Source organism: Falco cherrug, chromosome 6, assembly GCF_023634085.1.
Source record: "Falco cherrug isolate bFalChe1 chromosome 6, bFalChe1.pri, whole genome shotgun sequence".
Classification (NCBI taxonomy): Eukaryota; Metazoa; Chordata; class Aves; order Falconiformes; family Falconidae; genus Falco; species Falco cherrug.
Window position 1 is genome coordinate 5,760,338 of NC_073702.1, and position 24,498 is coordinate 5,784,835.

The 24,498-nt window shown below is 38.7% G+C and overlaps 2 protein-coding genes across 4 annotated transcripts in view; one reads left to right on the forward strand and one right to left on the reverse strand.

Annotated features, from left to right (window-relative positions):
• Nucleotides 1-1,086: 1,086 nt before the first annotated feature.
• GJB7 (gap junction protein beta 7) lies at nucleotides 1,087-7,724 on the forward strand. Of its 2 annotated transcripts, XM_005434055.3 has the most exons (2): nucleotides 1,089-1,961; nucleotides 7,588-7,724. In XM_005434055.3, the coding sequence occupies exons 1-2, from the start codon at nucleotides 1,268-1,270 to the stop codon at nucleotides 7,722-7,724; spliced, it is 831 nt and encodes a 276-aa protein (XP_005434112.1). In that variant the 5' UTR covers nucleotides 1,089-1,267. The 2 variants fall into 2 exon arrangements, with proteins under 2 accessions (XP_027653846.1, XP_005434112.1); XM_027798045.2 differs by lacking the exon at nucleotides 7,588-7,724 and having other exon boundaries at nucleotides 1,087-3,054.
• The window catches only part of ZNF292 (zinc finger protein 292), a 55,512-nt gene continuing 38,179 nt past the window's right edge, over nucleotides 7,166-24,498 (reverse strand). The window contains exons 5-8 of one of the 2 annotated variants that reach the window (XM_055713575.1): nucleotides 21,909-22,111; nucleotides 19,089-19,225; nucleotides 17,746-17,887; nucleotides 7,166-16,011 (exon numbers count right to left, since the gene is read on the reverse strand). In XM_055713575.1, coding sequence (XP_055569550.1) covers nucleotides 8,830-16,011; nucleotides 17,746-17,887; nucleotides 19,089-19,225; nucleotides 21,909-22,111 — 7,664 coding nt within the window. In that variant the 3' untranslated portion in view covers nucleotides 7,166-8,829. Of the gene's footprint in view, nucleotides 16,012-17,745; nucleotides 17,888-19,088; nucleotides 19,226-21,908; nucleotides 22,112-24,498 lie in introns of those variants that run through there. The other variant, XM_027798044.2, reaches the window with a different exon arrangement.

Here is a 24,498-nt window from a genome sequence, read left to right on the forward strand (position 1 = left end):
GGCAGAGGTAATGATGGGCTGCAGAATCAAGGGAGAGCAAAAGAAGAACTTTCCATCTGTGTTAAGCTTTGTGATGCTGTGGCCCGATTACTTCTCGTACTTGCTCATACATCAGTACTAACTGCAGCTACAGCATTGGCAGCAGGATTTGCACGTGCCACTGCTGCCCCAGAGAGGTACATTTTTCTCTCCTGCTAGGCAGAGCTTGCAGGAGCAGTAGATAGGATGAGGACATTAAAAGATATTATTATATTTTATTCAACATATATATTAATATATATAATAAGTTACAATTATATATATAATATAATAGTATTATATTATAGATAATATTAAAAGATAGAAAACACAGATCTGGAAAATTCTCAGATTTCCCATCTCATGTCTCCCAGCCATTCTGTGTCCTGGGAATACAGCTACTTTTTGCTCTCACGAAACAAAGGAGCTTGGTATCCTTTAAGATCTGCACAGACTTCAAAGGTGGGGTGAGGTGGGAAGGTGACTGTATGCTTTCGGTGGTTATCTCAGGTCTTCTTTTGACTTTGAGTGTGGCTTCCAATGGCTTCTTAGGCAGCTCTTCTTTTCCAGAAGTGTTCTAGGACATGGTTGAGACTTGTGCAGAAAAAAACCTATTAAAAAATCCCATTTTTGAAGTAAAGTTCAACACATTTCTTAAATAATGAGAAATATGACAAATAAAATCTAATGAAGTAGGACAGGATTTAAAATATTGCACAAGTTTACCGAGAAGTTAGATCACAGATAAAAAGCAAACAATTTGCATTTTGTTAGTCAACTTATTATGGGACACGTGGCTCCTATACAAAAATTTGAACTTGAAATCTGATTTAACTGTGCTTAGTATTTGCATAACTGACAGGGCTAAGTTAAGTGTACCTCAGTGGTAGGCTGCTAGCCTGAACTTGCCAGAGAAAGCTCTACCTGACGCTTGGGAGACCCTTGGGAATAACAGGCACGTTTACTTGCAGAGGACAGTTTAACAGTACAATTAGGCTTCAGTCCAATTGACAAAACCTATTTTAACAGTAAATAAATTTTGTGTAACAGCCTCAGAAGGTACAAATTATCAGAACTAAGAGCAGTTTGTTGCTGTTGTTTTCCTTTTTAAATAATAATTTTAAGTTGCCTAGCTACTGGTTATGTTTCACCTTGAAATGAGCGTTTCGTTTTTCTTCACCCAAGAGAAAGCATCTCTCTGATCTTGTGTTTCTTCAATAGAGCTTTCCTTCTTTCCTTGAGAAGAAAAATGAGCTGGGGATTCCTACGTGACCTGCTGAGTGGAGTGAATAAATATTCAACAGGAATTGGAAGAATTTGGGTAGCAGTTGTGTTCATGTTCCGCTTACTGGTTTACATTGTGGCTGCAGAAAACATCTGGAAATATGAACATGATGAATTTGAATGTAATACCAAGCAGCCTGGTTGTGAAAATGTCTGCTTTGACCATTTTTTTCCTGTCTCCCACATCAGACTTTGGGCTTTGCAATTAATCATGGTCTCCACACCTTCACTCTTGGTTGTTTTTCATGTTGCTTACCGAGAGAACAGAGAGAAACACCGCAACCAGAAACTTTATAAAAGTCCAGGACAGATAGATGGTGGATTGCTGTGCACTTACCTTGTCAGCATTATTTTAAAAACAGGATTTGAAGTAGTGTTTCTTGTTCTGTTTTATAAATTGTACAATGGATTCAAAGTGCCACGTCTTGTGACATGTGACATAAGACCATGTCCCAATACCGTAGACTGCTATATTTCCAAACCCACAGAGAAGATGATTTTCCTCTATTTACTGGTGGCAACGTCATGCCTGTGCATTTTGTTAAATTTAAGTGAATTGAGTTATCTCATTTTCAAATACTCCATAAAATGTTATCTGAAGAAGTACATAAAAGAACATCAAGGCTTGAAAAGCAATTGCCACAAATCAAAAATCATCTGTGACGACAGACGAGCAGCTGCAGGACATTTCCACCACAGCTCCCTGTCCTTGTCTCTGAATATACAGGATGAATGTGGAAAAAGTTCCCTATTGCCTTGAAAGAAGGCTAGAGAGCACCTTCCTGTTACACAAGCTGTATCTCATGAATTGTTTTTCCAATCAGTGCTTTACAGAACTGGAAGGATAGCTACGTAAGAAATACTTTTTCTCTATTAGTTCCTCCTTACTTGAGCAGATATATTCAGTTGCATTATGTATGCCATACACAGAATAATCTAGATCTTTTCATGATGAAACGAGAGGTGTAGCGGTCTGAAAATTCTGTGAAGTTTTAATATAAACACAGATGCTTATGATAAATCATGTTGAAACAATTGCTCAGACAGTTGTGTCTTGAGTATTACACAGATTGCTTTGGTACAAGCAAAGAGGCTTTTTAAATGCAGAGCTGGAAGAACCTGGAATTGATCAAGACACTGAACAGTACGGTGCTGTACAGCGTTTGTCAGGTGGGTGGATGTGATAACTCTTGAAGTTGCAATTGGAAAGTGCTAGCATACAGTGGTTGCTAGTGTCTTGGAAGTGAGCTGGATGCTCACAAGCCCATTCCACTCTACCACTGTAAAACATGTCCAAAAAAAAAAAAAAAAAGAAAAAAAGAGCAGATAGACACATCTAGTTTAGCCCGTGGTGATAAAGACAGACCTGGTTATTTAGCTATTTGTGGAGCACCTCCTTCTGAAGGTATGTGAGTCCTTTACAGTTTTTAGGGTATTTCTCATCAGAACACATCATGTACAAAAAGGTACTTGCTCAGACTTCTACAGGCAGCATATATCAGAGTACGGAGTTAACTCCTGGTCACCTGCACAAAGCAGCTCCTGAGCCCCCAGACTTTTATTCTGCTGTGCAGCTGTGGCATTTAAGGGAAAAGATCATTCCTAGTTCCCTAGGATCTGAGTAGAGAAGTGTAGACTGCACAATATGGCAAAACAGTAGCCAGTAATCCTAGTATTCAGTAGCCAGGAATCTGGTCCCTTTAGTAAGGCTGAAGGCACTGCTACTCCTTCGGTAGGTTGCTCTGCCATAGAAGAACGTGTGAAATCTAAAAATATGAAAAGCCTCCAGGAGAAGCAAAGTAAAAAAACCCCACATCTATTTCCCCCATATCCCCCCCCCCCCCTTTCAGAGCATCTCTTTGACACCACACACCTCTGCCCTTTATTATGTGTTGCTTGGGCTAACAGGAAAGGGACAGAAATTAGCCAAGACATTTTCTGGTAAACCTAAACCTAGACTTCTGAAATGATAGAAATGAGTGCCAAAAATTACTTATTTCAGGGTAGTGTTCTCTTTCCATTGCTGGGATGAAAGGCCTTCAGATAAGTACTGAGCCTCACTGAAATACACCCTTTAGAGATAACCACTGCCTGCAGTAAGCAGAGCTGCCTGAATGTTCAACCAATTTTATTGTGACAGGATAAAAAGAAACAGTACCAAAAGCATGTAACCCTTTTTTCACCCTAAAAGCCTCCAGCTTTAGTTACAGTGTGTTACTTTTATGAGTACTGGGGTAGCGGTTATTGAATTAAGAACAAATGAATAAGCTATCTGCTTTTGACTCTGATTTTCAAGCTTTTTTTTTGCTAACGTAAATCTGCTTTTATAAAAGGTGAAATAACATTTGTTGCTGCTGAACTTAAGAGAGACAGCTTGCCAGCTTGTGGCCAGTTAAAGTTTTACATCATGAGTGGCGCTGAATCAGTGTGTATATTGAGACAATGCACTTTAGACAATTCAGAACATCTTCTGTTAAATCTCTACGTACACAGAATATGGCTTATGACAGAAATGCCGTTAGAAACTCTTGCAGCTACTGAGCAAAACCCACCAAGCAGTGCATGAAGCAAAGCCATTGCCCATCAGCCCTGTGTAACCGTGACCGCCACAGTTTGAGTAACAGAACAACACGCAAAATTATCTTGGCTCTTTTGTACCCTAATGCATCATTTTTTAAGACAAGGGCAACACTATCAAAATAAAAAATGCTTCCAAAATGTCTGTTTTTTACTTATTGAGGCCAGATTTTAAGACAGTACATGAATGAAAAAGTATTCATTCGTTTTTTAAAAACAAGTTTTATTTGAGGGAAAACAAAGAGAAGCAAACACAGTTTACTCAACACAGGTTTCTGATTAATTTTGTGCATTAGCTGCTCTCTAATAAAAATGTATATTAAGTCAGGGCTTCAGTGGTTTTAGAGCATCCCCTAAAGCCCTGTGGCGTTAGAGGTTCCCACTTAGACCAAAAATTTTCCTGTGAAACAAGAACTTTTAATTCTTTGGAATGTATATTCAAGGTTTTATTTCTATCTTCAATAGCCATGAAATGATAAATAAAATTCCAAAATCACCAGGTTTTCAAGTCTTGGAGGATACTTCAGTATTGACAAAGCCAGTACCTTACATAAGAAATATTCTGAAAAATTGTGTACAATCTTTGTGTAACCCCTGATGAACTCGTAGCAAACCACCAAGTGGCTTTTATGTCATGCGCTGCAAAATTAGGAGTGTTTGACAGAGCTGCTAATGAAATGAGCATCACACAAAGCAACTCTGTCAGATCTATCTAACCTGAGAGAACAGAAACAAACTAATCTACTTTCTGAACCATTGTTCTTGGCCAGTATTTGATCTTTTACTGGCTTCTTCCCATCCACAATCCTTTCCCCCACCTTTATACTTCTTTGTGCTCCAGTGTAATTTTCACTCACCCATCCGTCCCTGAAGTCATTTGCTCTTACACTTTTGGTTCAAATGAGTTTGTAGGCTCAGTCCCTAAACTAAAGGTTTAAGGGCTTTTTTGTGTATTCAACTTTCAAGTCACTTGGACAAGTTTAAGAAAATTTCAGTTCAAGTGGTATGGTTATTTATGAAGTGTAAAACTATGTCTCCTCAAACACACAGCAAATGGTAGGAAGCTGATCTAAGCCCACACTGTAATGAAGAAACATGATCACTTCATATACATTCATACAAAAAAATTACTTACCTCGCTCATATTTCAAAACATCTCTGCAAACACTAAAAGATCCAAGTCTTAAATAGATCCTCATTTTCTTTAAAAGCCAAGTAATCTCCTTGCCTTGTGACAGCTCAGGTTTGAAAAAAAGTCACAGAAAAAAAAAATTTGTTACTTGCCAATAGTTCTTTCCTCTGCTCCCATCTCCAGTACCCCTGGCCCTGTTTCCCACCCCTTCTACAGGACCATCTTCTCCGTACCAAGGCTCCAGCAAGCAGCAGGCAGAGCAGGAGCAGAAGCAGAAGCTCCTCTCGCCCAGCCGGCCTCAGCCTCGGGGCAGCGTGTCCCTGCGCCCGCAGCTGGGAGCCCCAACCAACTCCTGGGCATAGAAACCAATTGCAATACAGCCAACTACTTGTCCTCACCTGAACCAGTGGCTGTTTCTAGAGTTAAGTTTTACAGGCATTGCTCCCTTGCTATCTAACAGCTGTAGGCAGGACATCCCAGCAGAATACTCTAGGACCAACAGTCCTTCCATCCCGCTGATGACAACCACCCCAACACATGTGAGGACAAACGCACTACTCAAATTAGGCCTCAGACAATTTAAGATTTCTTTAGAAACAGCCAACCACAAGAGGCTGATTGCCAGTTTAAAGATGTCTTTCCATCACGTAACAGTCTGTATCCAGACTCTTTTGCCTTGGTTGCTTCCTGATCAGCAACTCCTGTTGTAGTCGTCATATTCCTCATGGTGACAAGGGTTTCAAAAAAAAGCACCTCTGCTCAAATGCACCACTGATGTCTGGAAGACAGAGACACAGAGGGGAAGGAGAGAGAGGGGAAGAGGACGGAGAGGGACCAGGTGTCAGGGCAGGGGCCAGCAGCACCTATGGGTGTCAGGGCAGCCCGCAGGCTGAGGTGGTGCTGGTACAGCTGGGCTCAGCCAGCCCGCAGCCCCATCCCGCCCGGCAGCCCCAAGGGCAGGGGTACGGCTCCAGACTCTGCAAGAGCTGTCAGTTCAGGCATGCTACTGCACCTATATAGCAGGAGATTCTTATACATCAGTCATCATAATACAAATACCGAATATATTTCCTCAAAAACTTTTGTTGGTGGCTTCACTAAACCACAGTGCCCTCCCCTTCCATGACATCTTAAATCACACCCTGCCTTTGGCCCCTTGCTTTAAGTTTAAATTTGCATTTTTTTTAAAAAGGAAAAAAAAAAATCATGATAGCTTACCTGTTGGAGAGGCTGTCAATACCCACATAAAAGGGAGTGTGCTGTGGAGGGCACAGACTATATTGGTACTACATCTACTTTAATTGGATTAATTGGGATAAGAATGAGACAGTATTTGAAATTTCATTCTCAGAAATTCAGACCCTACTTTCAGATCCAAACCAGAAATTATTTCCTGGCTATTTAGGACACCGGATTTTGTTTTTTCTTTTTTAAAGAAATAGTATTCTAGTGTAGCACTGTGGAGCTAAATAGTTGTATGCTATTCTCAGTCTAAAAACGGCAAATGATGCACTACGTACATTAGGAATGTCAATGTTGAAACTATTTAACTTACACAACACAAAATTATTCTAAAAATTAAGTTGTGAGGTCTGTCAACAGTTATTACAGTGGTTAGGTACATCTGAAAACATGATTTCAGGCAAGCTTTGTGAATCCACTCCAGAGGAGGTTCTTGGTCCTCTTCTCCCCTGCAGAAGATCCCCTCTACAATCACCGCGGCTGGCATCCAACAACAACCCCCATCCAGGGAGACGGCGCAACCTCTGGCAGGTAGAACATGGTATCATGTGCTTATAGCAAATATAATGATCTCTCCTCGAGTTAAAATGTAAGGATTTCTTTTGGTTTTATCATTCTCAGATAGCACCTTTGATTTACTAACTTTGCAGAATTATCAGTTTAGTCACTTGGGAGGGATTAAAGCGAGAGGAGCGAAGGAGCTTCGTTCAAATGGAAGCACGGGCCTCCTGTGCGGGTATGCAATTTAGCACCAGGTAGGAAACCAAGGGCTATGCCCAAGCTGAAATGTTGTCGCCTTTCTGATTTTCATACATAATCCTCACTCTCACAGGAAGTCGCTTCATTTGGTTGTAGGAATGTGCCCTCTGCATTGATATTCAAGTAAACTGTCAAAGATTCCAGGTGAATAGCTTAAGAGCAATCAAGTGTAGCATTTAATGCAAAGCTTTACATGGCAAGACAAGTTTATAGAAAAAAAAAGTATCAAGCCAATCTCTCCCAAGATAAAGACTATTTTATATTACTGAAGGTAGGTCACATCCAGTAATGAGAATAAGCCAAGAAAAATTTTTGGTACCACACAATCCAGCTGGCTCTTCCCAACCGAGTTAGGCATAATCACGCATGAAAAACAACATTTGAAGATTCCTGGGTACTGACCACTCCCACCAACGCATTCACACTTTTGGTTACTCAACAAAGTGGATACCTGTCATTTCTGTTAGCAGCATACAGAGAAATTGCTCCAATCCCGGGCACTACAAGCGGCACCGCTTCTGAGGCTTGTTCCAGTGTGGAAAAGAGAGAGGTGGCGAGAGTGCTGCCAGATACAGTCAGCGAGAGGCAGAAGAGCACGGAGGGAGTCTATGCCATCAATAGAGCACAACCACCGAGTTTATCTGTAAGATCACAATCTCACTTCCCTTTCAGAAAGTGCCTTGTTTATTCAGTTTTTAATGGTATGGCATAAAGACTCACGTATTCTATAGATAGATACCAAATTGGTATTATCAAAATAAACCATCTGTTTTATAAACCCACTATTTACAAAAACGGTTTCTGAAGTTTTTTTGTTTTGTTTTTTTAACAAAAATTAAACTATACACCAATCTAAGTTACAGAAACAAAAATAACCTTTATAAGATCACATGTATAAAACAAGAAATGAAATGTGATTTTATTTAAGGCAATACTGGGCTACTTCACAAATCACCACCTCAAATATATACACTGCTCCACACTACTAATTTTCTATCACATTCACAATGGATTCTTTAATACCAAATATTGTTTTAAATCTCCAATGTAGCAAACTATTTTTATTCACATTTCCATTTTTATTATGGAATCATAAATGCTTTGTATCCAATTAAAAGCAATGAAAAATGTAGCTATAAGAAAACTATTATATTTATGTGTTAACTACATATGAATATCATCCATAGATACTGGATGTTAAAATTTACAAAAATGAGAGCGTGTCAGTACGTTTAACCTATGAAATGTGATCTTATCCAGCTCCTCTCCTGTAAATAAATGCTTTATGCAAAATAAACTGGATATGACAGACTTAGCTAGTTTTAGTTCAAAAGTTCTTAATTTAAAATGAGTAAAGGACAGCTTTAAAAACTTGCTTACTTAGTTACAAATTAAAATTCCGAATATAAATGTGTCATTTAATAGTTTAGACTTACAGACTGCTGGTGGCAGCAAATGATTTACAATAATAAATATATACAAAAAAAATGTATCTACAAATAAAGAGTACTGTTATATAGGAGAAGTAACCTGGTGAAAGATACCAATCACAGACAACTCACAAAGATTTAGTTCATGGAAAGGACATCTGATAGAAAGTTGAGGTTTCGATCAAGTATTTACAAAACTGAAGCAATTACTCTGTTCTTCAAGTCCCATAGGGATAAAAACAAATAAGACATTTACATGACTCATGTCATGTTTTTTGCTAGATTAAATCACTTCAAAATAAAAGAGCTCCACAGTTACTAGCATGCTTGATGGCTTCCTATTCAAAATAAATTTTATTACAGATCGTGGTTAAACACATTAGGTTTTCAGTATTTTGCCTCCCCTTCCTCGGCACCCATAACAATTACTTTTGCAGCTGTAACCTCTGGATTATCCTCCCAACGTCCTTCGAGCTTTCTCAAACTGACGATAGGTTTCATTTCCTGAAGTTGCTTCAACACACGCTCAGCGCAGTCTTTAAGAGTCTTGTCTAAAACTATCTTTACATTATCACCACATGGAAGCCGTGATGGGTTGGCAAACGGTACGAGGGTTTCAGTTTCAGAACATGACCAAGTGACATTACTTGCTACGGAGGTCTTCTCATTGGACTTTCGCGAGTTTGAATGGGATCCTTTTTTGGTTCCGCTGCTATGGTACTCTCTTTCAGTGTTTTTCTTTTGCTTCACAGCAGACTCTTCAAGGAACTTAAGGAATGACACTTCAAAACCCATTGGCTTAAATGAGCTCCAGTCAAAAGCTGCAGGTTGCTCTTCAGCCGTTTGAATGGCGACCGCGGTCTCTTCCTCCCTGGGCATGCTGCTCACATCAGCAGGCAGTACTTCCTCAGTTTTTTCAGCTCTCCTCCTCTTACTCTGAGATACATTTTTTTCTTTGTTTGCTCTTTTTAAGTTGTTTGATTTTTGCTTTTCTGAGGGGCAGGAGGCGGTTTCCTGCAAGTCACTATTTACACTAGAAGAGATTTTCGCTTGATTTTCAGCGCTTGAACAATCCTCGTTAATCAGTTTAGTAATGAATAGTTCTGTCAGTTCATCAACTTCATCCTTCTCACCTTTTTCAGTTTCCTTTTGCGGTAACATAGTTGTGCTTGAATCATTATTGCTCACTACCACACTCTGTTCAGGCTCTTTCACATCACTTTTTTTCTCAGTCTCTTGCTCACCAGAGGCTTCCTTCACTTGTGAGACAGAGTGCTTTTTAGATACAATAAGCAGATTTCTGTGCTGGGAAGTAAATGCTTTGGACAGCTTGTGACATTTGTAATGCCTTATTATGTTACTTTCGCTTGTAACTACAGATGAACATCCCTTTATCATACATGGATACTGAGTTATGAACCTGCTTGTACATTCCGATAACGCATCGTTTCTAGCCTTTATTGAATAAACATGCTTGCCGCGTTTCAGTGAATAGGCCTTATTTTCTTGAACTTGCATTCCTTTTGAGTTTTTGTTTTCCAGGCTGACATTTTTCTTTCGTTTTGTTTTCGCTGACAGCCTGTTACCTTCTTTTCCCGATCTGTTTTTTAGTCCTCTCTGTTTGGACTTCAATGGTTTCTCCTGATTTGCTTTGCTTGAAATGTTTTCCTGACCTGGTGTCAGTCTCCTGGGTCTTATTAGGTGATCTTTATGCTTGTCATTATGTTTGTTAAAAATATGCCTCAAGAGGTTAGACCTAGTAGCATAAATACGGTCACAGCCTTCACAGTCACACTTGAATACACCGTCATCTTCTACTTTGTTTGGCCTTATCTTAATACCGTGATCTGCCTCAAGATGTACAATGTAGTTAAGATATGCTGTAAATGAAGACTTGCATTGAGACTGATCACAAGAAAATCTTCCTGCCTCTGGAGCAGATTTCATATTTCCAATTTGCTCTGGGGTCATGTCATGAAGCTTCATATAATGTTGTATCAAGCTGGTAACTTCCTGGAAGATGCGAGAACAGTCGCTCACCTCACACCTGAATTCTCTGATGGTGGGTTTGGTTTCCACCTCATTGCGTTCCTCTTTGCCTGGCTCGTTCTCCTCCTCCACTTCAGCAGAGAAGGCAGGGAGGTCTGATTTGTGCACAGCTTGGTAATGAAGGATTAGGTTTTGTTGTATCGTAAAAGCTGCGAAGCAGCCCTGATGGACACATCGGTACGGTCTATAAGGGCTGTATCTAGTAGGAAACTCCAGAGATTTTGTTACGGGTTTCCTACGTTTCCTCTCCTCTTTTTCCTTCCTGTACCTCCTAACCTTCCGTACTTTGGCTTGTGCCTGTGTACTACCAATAGAGGCTCCATTATGTTGCCCTGGTGGAACAGAAGCCACTTGGGGAGGTTTTTCCAGTCTTTCAGGGATATTGTTTTCTGGTGTAAGTTTTTCCAAGATTTTTACAGGCTCTACAGCTTCCTTTATCTGAGCTTCTTTGACCAATGGAGCTGCAGCTTTGTTTTCTATTACTAGTGTCTGCAAAGTTTTTACGTCAACAGGTTGTGGGGCTGTGTTTACAGTTTCATTTTGAGATCTTCTGCCGTAAGGCCTTTTAATTTTTAATTTTACCATCTCCTCTGTCGTAAAATGATGTACAAGCTGACAGTGTGCTCGGAGATTAGAGTTTCTTGTGAACGTTTTTGGACAGGTAGCTACAACACATTTGAACGGGGCATACTTCAGTTGATGTTTCTTAATTTCTAGTATCATTTCTGCAGTGTACTGATGAACCTTGCCATAGTGTTTAAATAATGCATCTTTTGTCATAGCACTATAATTGCAGCCTGGATCCTGACATACAAAAGGCTTATTAACTTTATCACTAAACTGAATGTTACTTGCCTCCAAAGATATCTGGACAAGGGGTTTACTTTCAGTTGATGATACAACAGGAACTGCTGGTGCTAGCGCATCTGCTGGAGGACACTGGGAAACAGGCTCAGAGACCTGAATGGGTGAATCATTTTCTAGTTTCAGTTTTTGCAAGCCCTCCAAAATTTCCAGTATTTGAGTATCATCCTTTTGAGATGTCTCAGACTGAGCAGGGCTACTCTTTGCAGTGGTGACATTCCCCACGTGCACAGCAAATTGTGTAGGAGTAGGTAATTTTACACTATGTGCAGAATTTCCCAAGGAAGCCTGTGCATTATTTGCTTGTAAGCTCTGTCCTGAAGCAGCAACGGTATCCTGAATTTCAGTTTTCACTTCAAGTATCTGTGAATTCATAGCAGTTTTGATTATTTCCAGGGTTTTTTCAAAGTTCTGCATAACACTGTCTTCTGAAATCTGCTCCTCTGAATTTGCTTGGACACAAGAATTTACAGCCATCATTTGGGAATCCCCATTTTCAGTTTTTACTCTTAAAGGGGGTAGCATTGTATGAGCATCGGTATTTGTTTTGAAGTTGTCTTTGATATTGGCCACGAATAACTGATTGTCAACATTATTAAGTTTCTGTGTGAGATTTTCCACCACTGCTTGAGAGCCACAATTTGCCAGTAAGTTGGACTGAAAGCCTTCCCCCTGTATTTGCACATTTCCTTCAGTGCTTTTGGTTAGAAGTTCCATAGTTGTATTATTTACTGCTACTTTCTGTGATATATCAGGTACAAGCAAGGGTGTAGTTGCTTTCCTCTTCCTCTTTGAAGCACTGGTTCCCTTCTTATTCAAGTTGCTTGATCCTGAACTCTTGGGACTACTTATAACTGAAACTCGTGAACTGTTCCCTGCGAAGTTGTGTGCTGCTGCAACAGCATTAGAAAATGAGCTAGGACATAAGCCATTTTCAATAGTCTTTCGCATTAAGTCCTCTGTTGCAAGAACTGGCAAACTCTTGCATTCGTTTATTGGAGGAATTTTGGCATTGAGGGTCCTGTTTTGGTCTGTTAGCAGGGTACTGGGGTTACAGACTGTCTGCAGCAGAGGGGACGCAGATGAGTTGGAGAGAACAGCTGCATTTATTGGAGTCGTATCTGTGACGCAACTTGTTGTAACCACGTGTGGAAGTACTTCTGTATTATCAAAGGTACTCGGGATGCCTGCAGTTTCCAAAGCTTGTTTTATAATTTGATTTCCTTCTTCATTCCCACTGGTATTAAAGTTACTCACATTGGCCCGTGGAAACATGGTCTGCAGCAAGGCTGCAGAACGATTTTCAGCTGCAAGTAACTGCAGGAATGATGGATCTTTAAAACATGTCTCTGGATTGAAAGCAGACTCCTGGGGCTGCTGCAAGTTTAGTGAATTTGAGGAAAGAATCATACTGGCAAGCAAAGACTGTCCATTCGCTTGCAGAGCTTCTGGAGAAATTTCTGATCCTTCAAGAGGCTTACAGTAAGATCTCTTAGACAAGTGACCACCAAGTGATCTAGGATTAGTGAAAGCTCTGAAGCACCTGCTACAGATAAATTTGCCATCCCTAATTATTGCTGGCCACTTTGCCCGCTTGTTATGTTTTGGCTTCCTTTCTTTCCCATTTGGGCCCCGGCCACGATCTTTTTTTACTTTTTCTGAAGCTGCATGTTGAGAGCTAGTTTCACTGAAGTTATTTTCATTACCCAATCGCGAGGGAAATATCTGATCAACAATTTCCTCTTTTGGGAAAGCAGAACTAGTGTTTCCTTCTAGTTGTGATGAAAAGTTATTTGTGTCATTGTCCAATTGTGAGAAGACTGAATTTGGAGGATTCTCTGCTGATGAAGGAAAGAGAGACATTGGACCATTTTCTGCAGGCAAAGGCAGAAAAGGATCTGAACCCCCGTCAATATTCAGAGGCATAACTGTTTTTGCCAGATCGTCCAACTGGGAAGGTAAGGTTGCACCAGACATATTTTCCATTTGTGAACATAAAACACTCTCAGGCTCACTTTTAATACGAGTAGACAAACTTGGATTTATGACACTTTCCACTATAGGTAACATAGGACTGGCCAAATTCTCTAGGTGAGTTGGGAAAAGTGTACTTGAGACATGTTGCACTTGACTGGAACAGGTGGGATTCAAATTAGGTTTGTTCTGTGCAGTAAAAGCAGCACCACTTGCATTTCCCACTTGTGATGGCAGAAGATACACAATCTTCCCATCATTCAGCACATTTTGCAGATTGCTGGATTTTCGTGGTTTCTTATTTTTACGCTGCATTTTAAAAGCAGCATATTCATCAGGGTGTGCTGCCTTCATATGTTTGCCAATGCTCTGTGATGAGTTGTATGTTCGAGTACACCCCTCAACCTGACAATTAAATTTCTGAATTGGAGCTGCTGGTAACACAGCTGGAACTAAAGAGCTGTTTATGTTAGGCTGCGAAGGAATAAACGTAATACTTTCTAAAGTTTTTAAAGGCAGGTTATATAGATTAGCGGCAGCCTTAATACTGTCTTCAATTTCAAGTTTGGGAATGGGTACGCTGTTTCGATATCCTGCCTGATTCTGCATGCTGAATGGATTTACAATACTCACTTGTCTTTCTAAGCTTTTTGATTCAAGGGCTTCTGGTTTTAGTGTGTCTGAGGTCACAGAAATATTTTGAATATTCTGAGTCTGACTGAGACAGTCTTCTTCCTTTCTCTCTTGGAAAACTGAAAGACAAGAGTCAACCGACGAGCACAACTGCTGGGCTCCAGGTTTAGTGGTATCTACTTTAACGGCAGTAACAGCCAATTTACCTCTTTTTACAAAGTTATCTCGGATCTTCTGGTTAACAGCAGGCACCTTAATGCTGCTTGCTGGAATTGCCACTTCTGTCTTCACTGAGCCTGCAGGAGACTGCTCCAAACCAGCATTAGGTAAGGAATCGCTTTGCCGCGGTATACTCACTGAAGTATTTACACTTTCATTCCCTTCTGGTTCTGCTTTGATTTGATTCCAGCCAGTGTTTTCTCCTTCAGTAAAACTACTCTGGTTGTCCGCCGGAGGAGATGTCAATTCCTCTTTAACAGCAACTTCGTTGGTATTTTCATTAGCTTTAGAAGACTGACTAAGATCAGGCTGATTAGTCTGGCTTTCAGGCTGTTGCACATTTTCAGGCTGCTTGTTGTGATCGTCAACGTGCTTTTCCAGTTCATTCTGAGAACGGTACACCTTTCCGCAGCCTGTGACTTTGCAGGTGTAAGTATTATAGTGTTGTGCTTCATGATCATAGAGTAAATAAGCTTCAGAAAACACTCTGCCACATTTAGGAAACATACACTTTGCCCTGAAGACTTGATGCTCTTTCCTATGTGTCAGCAGCTCAGCATAACTGTTAAAACCAGCCTTACATTTCATCTGTATGCAGATATAAGGTTTGCTGCCACAGTGCATTTGTAAATGATCATTCAGGTGAGTAACACTTACGAAATGTCGTCTACAGTACTGGCAAATCACTTTTTTGCTTTGCATTTCAAGAAAACGTTTAGCTTCTTCATTATCTTTATGCCCCTTTGCATGTGCTATCAGATTTTTAAAATACTTAAAGCCTTTTTTACAAAACGTTACAGGGCAGGTGAATTCATTAACAGGGAGTGGCTTTTGAACTGGCACTATCTCTGGTACATAAGGTTTATCTTTGTCATCATTTTCATCATCTGAGCCATCGTTATCGTTAAACACAATGAAATCTGTTGAATAGAGACTGTTCTTCTTAATGGGTCGCTGCTCCTGTTTGGATACAGAATCAGTTTTCTGATTCTCATTGGCAGCTGCTATTTTAGGAGGTCTTCCCAGTCTCCTCAGTGGTTTCATAGCAGCCAATCTCTCTTTGCTGGACTTTTTAACATGCAAAGTTACATGGGGAACAAAGTTTTCTTTAGAATTAAAATTTTGGGCACAAATAGGGCAACTGTAAATTCCATCTTTATAATGTTTTTGTGCATGCCTAACTATTCTATGACCTAGGAATTCTTTGTCACATAACACGCAATACTGCATATAAGCTTGCCAGTTCCTAAATCTAGCTGATATGAACCCCCTCTCTCTGAGTTTTTTAATTTCTCTCTTTTTCTGCTTTTCATCTCTGATACCCTTAAGGAGGCTTGTAGCTTCATCAAAAGTGCCAGCAAGCCCATTCACAGAAGTTTCTTTAGTCTCTTCTTGGCAATCCTCAACCTTCTCATAAACTTCACTATCGTTTAGTTCGTCTATTGATGACACGATGGATGCCTCCTCTCCCATAAGTGCCAGACACTGACGCTTGAGAGTTTTCCAGTCCCAGAATTCTGGATCAAAAGGCCACTGAGTTTTCAGTACAAGTAAGAGCTCACAGCGCAAAGAATTTGGTATTGGAAGATTCTCTTCATCATACTTCTGGTCAGGTTGATTATATAGCATTTCAACAGCATAATATGCATCCACAGTGGGTTCAAGAAGAAATTCACTCAGCTGACAAGCACGTTTAACCTCCAAATCATCCGGAAGCAAGCAGGAGATAGTCTTGCAAATAGATATCTTTACATCTGTATTTTCACTGGATTCCAAGCGCAATGCTTTCACACACAGTTCAATGCAGGTTGCAAGTCCAGCACCATCAATCTGTAAAGCAAGACTAATTTTAGTAAGTCACCTTATCTTAACCCTTTCTGTATTTGTAAATAAAAGATATCATTATTCAACCCCAAGTGTCAAAAAAAAAAAAAAAGCACCTGGAATTTGTAATACTACTTTTTACTTTAAGAAACATAGTGGTTTGCCTTTAGATGCTATTCCCTAAGTTTCGTAATTTGTCTTCATGCTACTAAAAAAAAAAATAATGTGAAAGTTTACATACAGCTAAAACAAATTAATTTTATGTCCTGTCTAGTTTGAGGACTTCAGGACTGTATGTTTGAGGTGTCCAGTTTAGCAATATTGAGCCTTTCCATGAAATAAAGCCTGCCAGTTGTGTCAACATCACTTGAGATGAGCTTCTATGGAGCCTTAAATTAACACTGGGTAGAATACAAACAGTAAAAAGTGCTACAGCTAAAAGTAAGAGAAGCAAGAGATCTTCTAAAAGATCTCTTAATTTAGAAAGCACTTAAGCTATAAAAATAAACCTTTATTTTTAAAGATTATGCCACTTCAAAGTCAACTGACCTCAACTGAACACATAACTTCATTCCAACTGAAAGTGATAAGTATAGTTAAATGTTCCATCATTAAAGTGTTCCAAATGTCACATGGTCTTTTCTCATTCATACCCTCAGGCAAGGTAAATTACATTTACATCCACGTTACAGTCCCTTTATGCTGCCAAGGCTGCACAGAGAGACTGTGGCATACATGTGAATAAAGCCCAGCAAATTTATGAATACACAAGCCTACTACCCACATGGTCTCCAGTTTCTGCCATCAGTGAAATGATCCACGGCTCATGAGAGAAAAATCAGTATGGCATAGAGCGGACAGAGCTCTTATGATCACAAGACTCTATGAAAGTTATTTTCCTCCCCCTCTCTAATGCCAATTTAGTTCAGATCTTTGGAAAAAAATAATCTTTAAGATTAGAAGTCCATGATTAGCCATACCAGAACACTGCAACAGTTAAAAAGGAATTTTTATTCTTAGAATATACCAAATTACAGAAAATCTCCCAACTAAAAGATTTTGGAAGAGCTCAGTTTAGCTATAAGCATTAAATAGTGCAACTACTACTACTAACTACTGAGAGGAAACTAGGAAAATTAGATGACAAGGTTAGCTGAGATAGATGAACAGAGTTTTTAATACAACATTGGATCTAAGTCCACAAAAGGCAAGTACTTCATTTATCAAAACAGACTGCATTCTTAAGTGGCAATTCAAAAGGGTTTTTTTTGTTTGACTGGGTTTTAAGCTTTTGTAATTTTCTTATCTACTAATATACAGCCTCCATTTCCTCTCCTCATAAGCTTTTCCTCACTATTTTCTGTAACAGCTGAAATATGGAAAATACTGAAAAGGTCTGTTAGGACCTGCTAACAGAAAATACATTTAGAGGACATGGACAATAGCAGAGGCTATAACTCCAACCTTCAGTTCTCCTTGATCTCAGTTGTGGCGTCCAGCTCTTCTGTTTATTCCCTTTTATTTTTCTCCAAAGGACCAAAGAAATTTTAATGATTCAAAAGGGACCAACTGATAGTTTACCTGCAAAAGGAGGTTGCTACATCCTTTCCTAAAACCAATTAGGACTGCCCCAAAACTGATGCTACAGAAAGAGACAGAATGTCTAAGCAGCTTTCATAAATTTTCCTGATTACAGTTGCATTAAAAGTGCCAAAAATATTCTTTCAGGAGTATCCTTACCTCTGAATTAATTACTTTAATCAGGAAGAAAATGTGATAAACAGTCTTAGTTAACACAGAAAGTTGGCGACATCTCTCTAGATACACTTGAATAGAAGGCTCTACCCTTTGCTGCAGTTTACTCCAGAAAAGAGTCAGTTCCCTAGAACAAGAGAACAATATTTCAGGGCCAGCAACACAACCACTAATCTGATCACAAGAAATGCAAGGTTGAAAACAGTTTCTATTTTTTCTTTGGGAAAGGAAAAAAAAAATCTGAATTTATTCACACCTTATCTTACAGGGAAAAGCTTTTATTAATTTACCCACAGTATTAGTATCTGATTTTCAGAATTATTACCATGACTCAATTCTAGAAGGACAGATCAGAATACAACCAGTATTATCACAGTTTATGCTACATAATTTACAGACTTATGATGTGTCTTGAAAAAAGTCTTGCAAAGTAGTTTACTCTTCACAGAACAGAATTTTTACACCTCTGAATCCTTAGTAATTACTAACAGCTATAGGAGGATGGCTTTTCTCTGTTGTAGATACATTTTTCTTGAGCTGCTCTAAGAGCTGAATCTGTGATTTAGTGAGAAATTAGAACCAAAGCCAAACAGTATTACTGCATCTACATTAAGTCACTAGTTCATTCCTCCTCAGGTGCAAACAGCCAGGGGTATTTAGTACCTTGTGGAATGGTGTAACCCCCAAAACTTTAGCAGAATCTGTTAAAGCAAAATCCTGCATTAGCAGATGTTCCCATGCTGTTGCACATAAAAATGACATGCACAAAGAAAGCGAATTGTACAGGTTTGGAGTACAACCAAACTCAGCAGTTGGAAATTCAGACCCTAACAGCTCGAACAGCTGCCAAAGACCAGTTATTTGTTCTCACATTAATGAGAGCAAGCCTTAAAAAATAAGTATCTTCATCTAACTTATTATTTTGGTTATAGTAGCATAGACCTCCTTTTCTAGAAGTTTGTTAGAGAAAGAAATACTGTGTTATGATGTAAGGACAGATGGGAACTGCATTTATGCATTAAATGTTGACATAATGCTGACTAGCTGCCTGCAGATATTAAATTAGTTATTTCTACAGCCTAAGATTATTGTCAAGAAAAAATCATTAACCAGCTACTGGTATTTGTAAATGCCTCATCATACCTGCAGCCTTCAAATTCCCATAATGGAAGCTAATCCTGTCAAATATTCTTTTTTTTTTTAGCTTTGAGAGCCACACCTCCTTCTTGTTTAGCTCCTGAATTTTATCACCTGAAGTAAGTTAACTTATGGCTTACATACAAAACTAATTTTTGTTCCACTAGGCATAAAGCAATATTCAGACTCACCAGGCACAGTACATCTCTCCTTGCTGCAGCTGGCGAGATAGAAATGCTGCACATAAAATTAGAGCACTTTTTTCATCTCCATCAGATTCTAGGTTACAGATCATTTCTAGAGCATCTTTACAATCTACTTCCGCGATCTAGAAGGTAGGAAAGAACACAAGACTAAGAAAGTGGTTTTGTTTTCAGACACACAGTCATCTGATGATTTGTAAAAAGATAGACTGATTATGCCACCAGAAGAATTGTTCTATTAAAGTGAACAAACTTTTTCTTTTGTATCTACACTTCCTAAATTTTTTTAGGTACAACATTAATTATTAAAATACATTACATACATATGATAATTATAACAAGCAGATTTATAACTTCAAACTGCAGCATAACACAAAAAGATTATTACCTGAAATTCTAACATAGATTAGAACTAGTCACTGATATTACTACTGCTTTAATGCAATAGGCTGGGCTATTAATGAATCCAAAGTTTACCATGAACATCCCAGTATTTAAAAAAAAAAATCAAAGATAAAAAGAAGAGGAAAGCTGAATGCTCCTCTAGAAGAGCATTACAGTCCCTGCAATGCAACTTATTTGTTCAAGCAATGATGGAAGCACCGTATTTTTGTAGCAAAACAAAGGAAAAAACAGTCACCCAGTACTACTAGACTATCAGTCCTGAATCAGCACAGCTGTTACAACAACTACGATCTAATTCGATTTCCAGTAGACTGGTTTGATTACATCAATCATCACATCTGGCAGGACTTGCTGGTATTTATTCTTTGACACAAGCAGTTGAAGAATAACTTGACCACTGCAACGGCACTGTCAGAAGTCTCTCTTGAGAAATCACATCACCACCCAAAGCAAGAAACAGAAAGGCCAAACACCAGCTAGTTCAGCACTTTGGATAAAGTGGCAGCACAGCTTGGGGTGATCACCATGGTATCCAGGTGTCGGTCCAGCAATCAAGCTACAATTCTGAAGGGTAAAGGAACTCTTTTTTCACCTGAACTGACATTTTGTAAATATACTAATGACCCTTCATTGAACACCATTTAAGGTTTAGTAACCTCAAAGTCATCTTCTAAAGAAAACTGCATTTCTCAAGACCTTAGAGAAGATGCATTAAAATAACTGTTGTACCAATCTAGACTGAAGGTCTGCTTTGCTGAGCACCTCATCTCAGACAGGATCCATCAGTTCAAACCACAGGGAAGAAGATGGGAAACTGAACTTACAATAAAGGCATTTTTTTTCTGAAATGCTTTTCCAGCCCCTCAGAGTTCCTAAGGGACCCAGCCTGAGCAAAGGTCTGTACAGGTCCAGCCATCACATCTGTCAGTCTATCGTTTCACACACTGCAGATTTGAATTCTTCACATAACTGAACCAAACCATTAGACTAATCCAAGCTGAAAATGAGTTCAAATGCTACTTTTCTGCCTGTTCTGAATGGGTATCAAAATTCCCACACCTTCACAGAGTGAGCTATACTTCTTTATGGTTTACCTTTTTTTCCCCCATTTTCTTATTTCCTCACACTACAAAATTACTATCCTTCTCAGTTCAGAAGTTCACCTTGACATGTTTATAGCATATCTGTCTTCTCCTGGTAATACACAAACTTTCCAGAATGGTTGGTAATATTAGCTGAAGCTCCAAAGCTAAGCAATCCAAGGTTTGGAAAGTTCTGAATTAGGTTCTCTGTGATAACCCAGTCTGAACTTATCTGTATGTTATGGCATCCTAAGAAACAAGGCTACCCCGTTCCTTTTGTCCATGGGATTCACGGCTCACCCACTGACCATTCTGCTTTGGGAGCATGGTGGGGCTGAATAATGAAGGCAGCACGTTTGCAGGGTCACTAATTCCAAATTCCATTGAGTCTTCAGCAAACAAACATGAGATTGGCACAGCCTTGTCACAGCTCCTCCTGAGCCTGTTCTGGCATGGCCTACAGCAGCCAGGGCTGGCAGGGTAAGACCAATCCCATCCTACTGAGCATCAGCAGAATGTGCCCAGTGAGAAGCTGTCATCTTAGAACTTAGCCTCTATCTAGGGTAGGAGACTTCCAACTCTAATCACTGCATAGTTTTCATCCCTTTAAGATCAATTTTAAGATGCTTAATACTTATTAAAATAAAAAGACGACAGAGACAAAAAGAGAGCAGAGAGATGCAGACAATCAAGAAAACTGACAATTGCAGTTAGTTTTCCTTTAACAATGAAAAAAGGTCAGACGGGATGGGGTGAGAAATTAAGACATCACCTAAAGAATGCAGAAGAGCAAAGCTGTTATCTCTTCTTTGACTTCTGCATTTAAATCAGAAGGATTTTGTATTTCAAGCCAGATCAAGTATCTGATTTCACCTTCACTTTTACCAGGGCATTTGGGTCAAAAAATGCTACTTTCGGTTCAGAGAATAAACGTTAACATCTAAAGGGCCCCATTTATGTATGGGGTACTACACAAAAAGCTACAGTTAAAATAGTAGGAGTGGGAAAACCACTATCCTCACCTTACTAACAAGGTCTGAGGCAGAGTTCTAAAATACTTCAAACAAAAAACCCCATGAAGTTGTGGCAAGGCCAGAAATTCCTGCTAGCAACCTAGTATTACGCTTCCACAAGTGTTTTAATCAAGTCATTACTAGTCCATTTAAAAGTGACTTAAATGAAAAGAAAAAACAAAATATCAAAAATATTTTACATCATATTTTACAAGAAAAACCTCTTCTACAGAAGAACAGCCTACAATTGGTGACTTTATTATCATTAAAGAAATAAGTCTAAGAAAGTTCTTCGGTTTTTTACTTACTTCTTCCATTAGCTTTTCATTTGGTGATCCTGAACAAAGACAGACCAAGTACGTTTGCTTGAAATTGCCTTTTGCACTGATTTCTGGATGGTCAGAGCACAGTTTTGCCAGGGCAGTAGCCTGCATTAATTGCTTTGTTTTCATTAGGTGCTTAATTCGCATATCCAGCAGGACGGGACCTTCGAACACTAAAAATTCATTCACTTCAAAGAAAAACAAGCCAAATTATTACATACACATTTCACAGCAGGTCATAAGAGTTAACACATGTCATTTACTCGTTCATGGTTAACCTCTAAAATTTATACAAATCACAAAAGCTACAAAAGGTATGAAACAAAGATGAGAAAAAGCATCTTTGAGAACTGTACTTGTTTATTATAAGGATTCCCTGCTACAGACCTTTTACCTACTTGCAGGTTTTAATTCATTCTACTTTCTTGGCAAAACAGCTGCATACAAAACAGACTTAAACATACACTTCTTAAAATATTTAGATACCATTTGATTATATTCTATAGAAAGACAAACAACACAAAACCACTACTCTCACAACCTTCTTTATACATATATACAACTATTAGCTATGCTATTGCTAATAGTTGCCTTTTTTTAAAGACCTTGCTATGAAAGGATAAATGTGACAAGTGTAGAAGTATCTGAAGTCCTTTCTATTGGTGTTAAATATTTTGTATTACACATTCACAGAACGCAGTCAAACTCCTTTATAAGTTTTTGTAGAAAACTTACTTGGCTGAAAAAGAGGCTTATCTTGTATAAATTTGACTGTTTTATAGTTTAAAACTCAAAAGACACAGGAATGGCTGTATTTTATTCAATTATATTTTGCAGGTATACTACTACCAGAGTTAAAACTGTCTACACTAACAACCCAACTCCAGGTGCTTCAGTGGAAAGTATAAGAATTCTACAATAAGAAAGGGGAAGCATAGGTTAATGTTCCTACTGTTACATATACATCTCAGGTCTCATCCCGATCTTCAAGATCAGAATTGCTTCAGCTTTGAAGCATGAGGTTTAGTATTACTTCCAAAATATTTAAAGTCAATTATTAAAACTAAATAGACACGGAGACAACTGACTTCATTTAAACCTTTTCACATCAACCCCTCCCTGTGACAACTGTTTCCATAAGCTAGTTACAAGCTGTGTGGAAAAATCTTTTTTGGTTTTCAGTTATCCACATCTTAACTGCATTCTCTCATCTCTTAAAACCAACAGGTTTCTACTGGGTTTTTTTTCCATTCGTTCACAAAAACCGGAAGATACATAATAGTCTTTCAGCATTAGGGTAAAATCTTGGTCTTTTCTAAAAAAAAAAAAAAAAAAAAAAAAAAAAAAATTTCCATCCTTTGAGTATTTTCTTCATCCTTTCTTGAAACCTTCTGGACATTTGCAGTGCTCACTTTCTAACACATAGAAATATTCATTACATCCCTCTTCATTTACTTGCCTTGAATTCCACTTGAATTATGTTGCCCATTCACCTCATTTTTTTTACTTCCAAAGTCCTGTTTGGTCTTGATGAAATAATTCAGTAATTTCAGCATATGCAAAATTAATTGTCTCTCTAGTATTTTCAGTATTAGTATACCAAACAGGTTTACTCAGCGAAGGAAAAAGAAAAAAAAAAAAAAAAAAGACCATCTCATTTTATTCTTTGCTTCCTTCCATCCTAGTTGGTTTTTGATTCATGCCTGTCTTTCATTTTATCTCATGATTTCTCCTTCTTCTAGCTACTTATACAGGATATTACTAAAAGCCCGTCTTGCAACAGAAATTAGGTCAACGGTTTTCTTTATCATTTTAGTGCACACAATTTTAAGACAGAAAATACTGCCTTTTGCACAAAACAGGCCTGTTAGACCCCATCATTATCTTTCATGCATTTTCAGATTCATGGTTGAATTACCATTTCAACCAACTTAGTTGGTTAGTTATTTGGGATCCTTGTGCATTATTACAAATGATCAGCCATGGCTCACTGATGTGTAAGAATATTCAGTCGAATATGCGCTCTTTCTTCCTCTCTCCATGTTGATGAGTATATGACCAGATTTTTGTTCATGCAGAAATAAAGGAAAACTAGAGCGCAGTAACAGACAATTGGTAGACTATAACCATTTTTGTGTTTCTTAGAGGACATCTGCCTTTTAAACAGTAGAATAAACGTTCCTTTAATGTCATTACCAATGCTTCATACTCAAACACTCATACTCTTTTGTCAACCCACAAATGACCCAGCGATGAATTAAATTCAATAGTTTTAGCCTTGCTCTTCCTTCTACCAGGTACCTGTAATCCTTTCACCCACAGCATTTATTCCCACATAGTTTGCCTGGAATAACATTGGAACATTTTACCTTATTTCCGCAACAAGATACAGGAAGACCTTGGACTTTAAGCCATGTTGGTAACCCAAGATGTTTTGCTCTGATTTATTATTATAATTACTGCATTTAATATTGCAGAGACTGTGTTCTGTCTGCTAGTCCTCAGTAATCCTCCTCCTCTAGTGTTTACTGCTTCAGTCAGCCTACCTTGCATAAGCATCAGAACATTTTCCGTT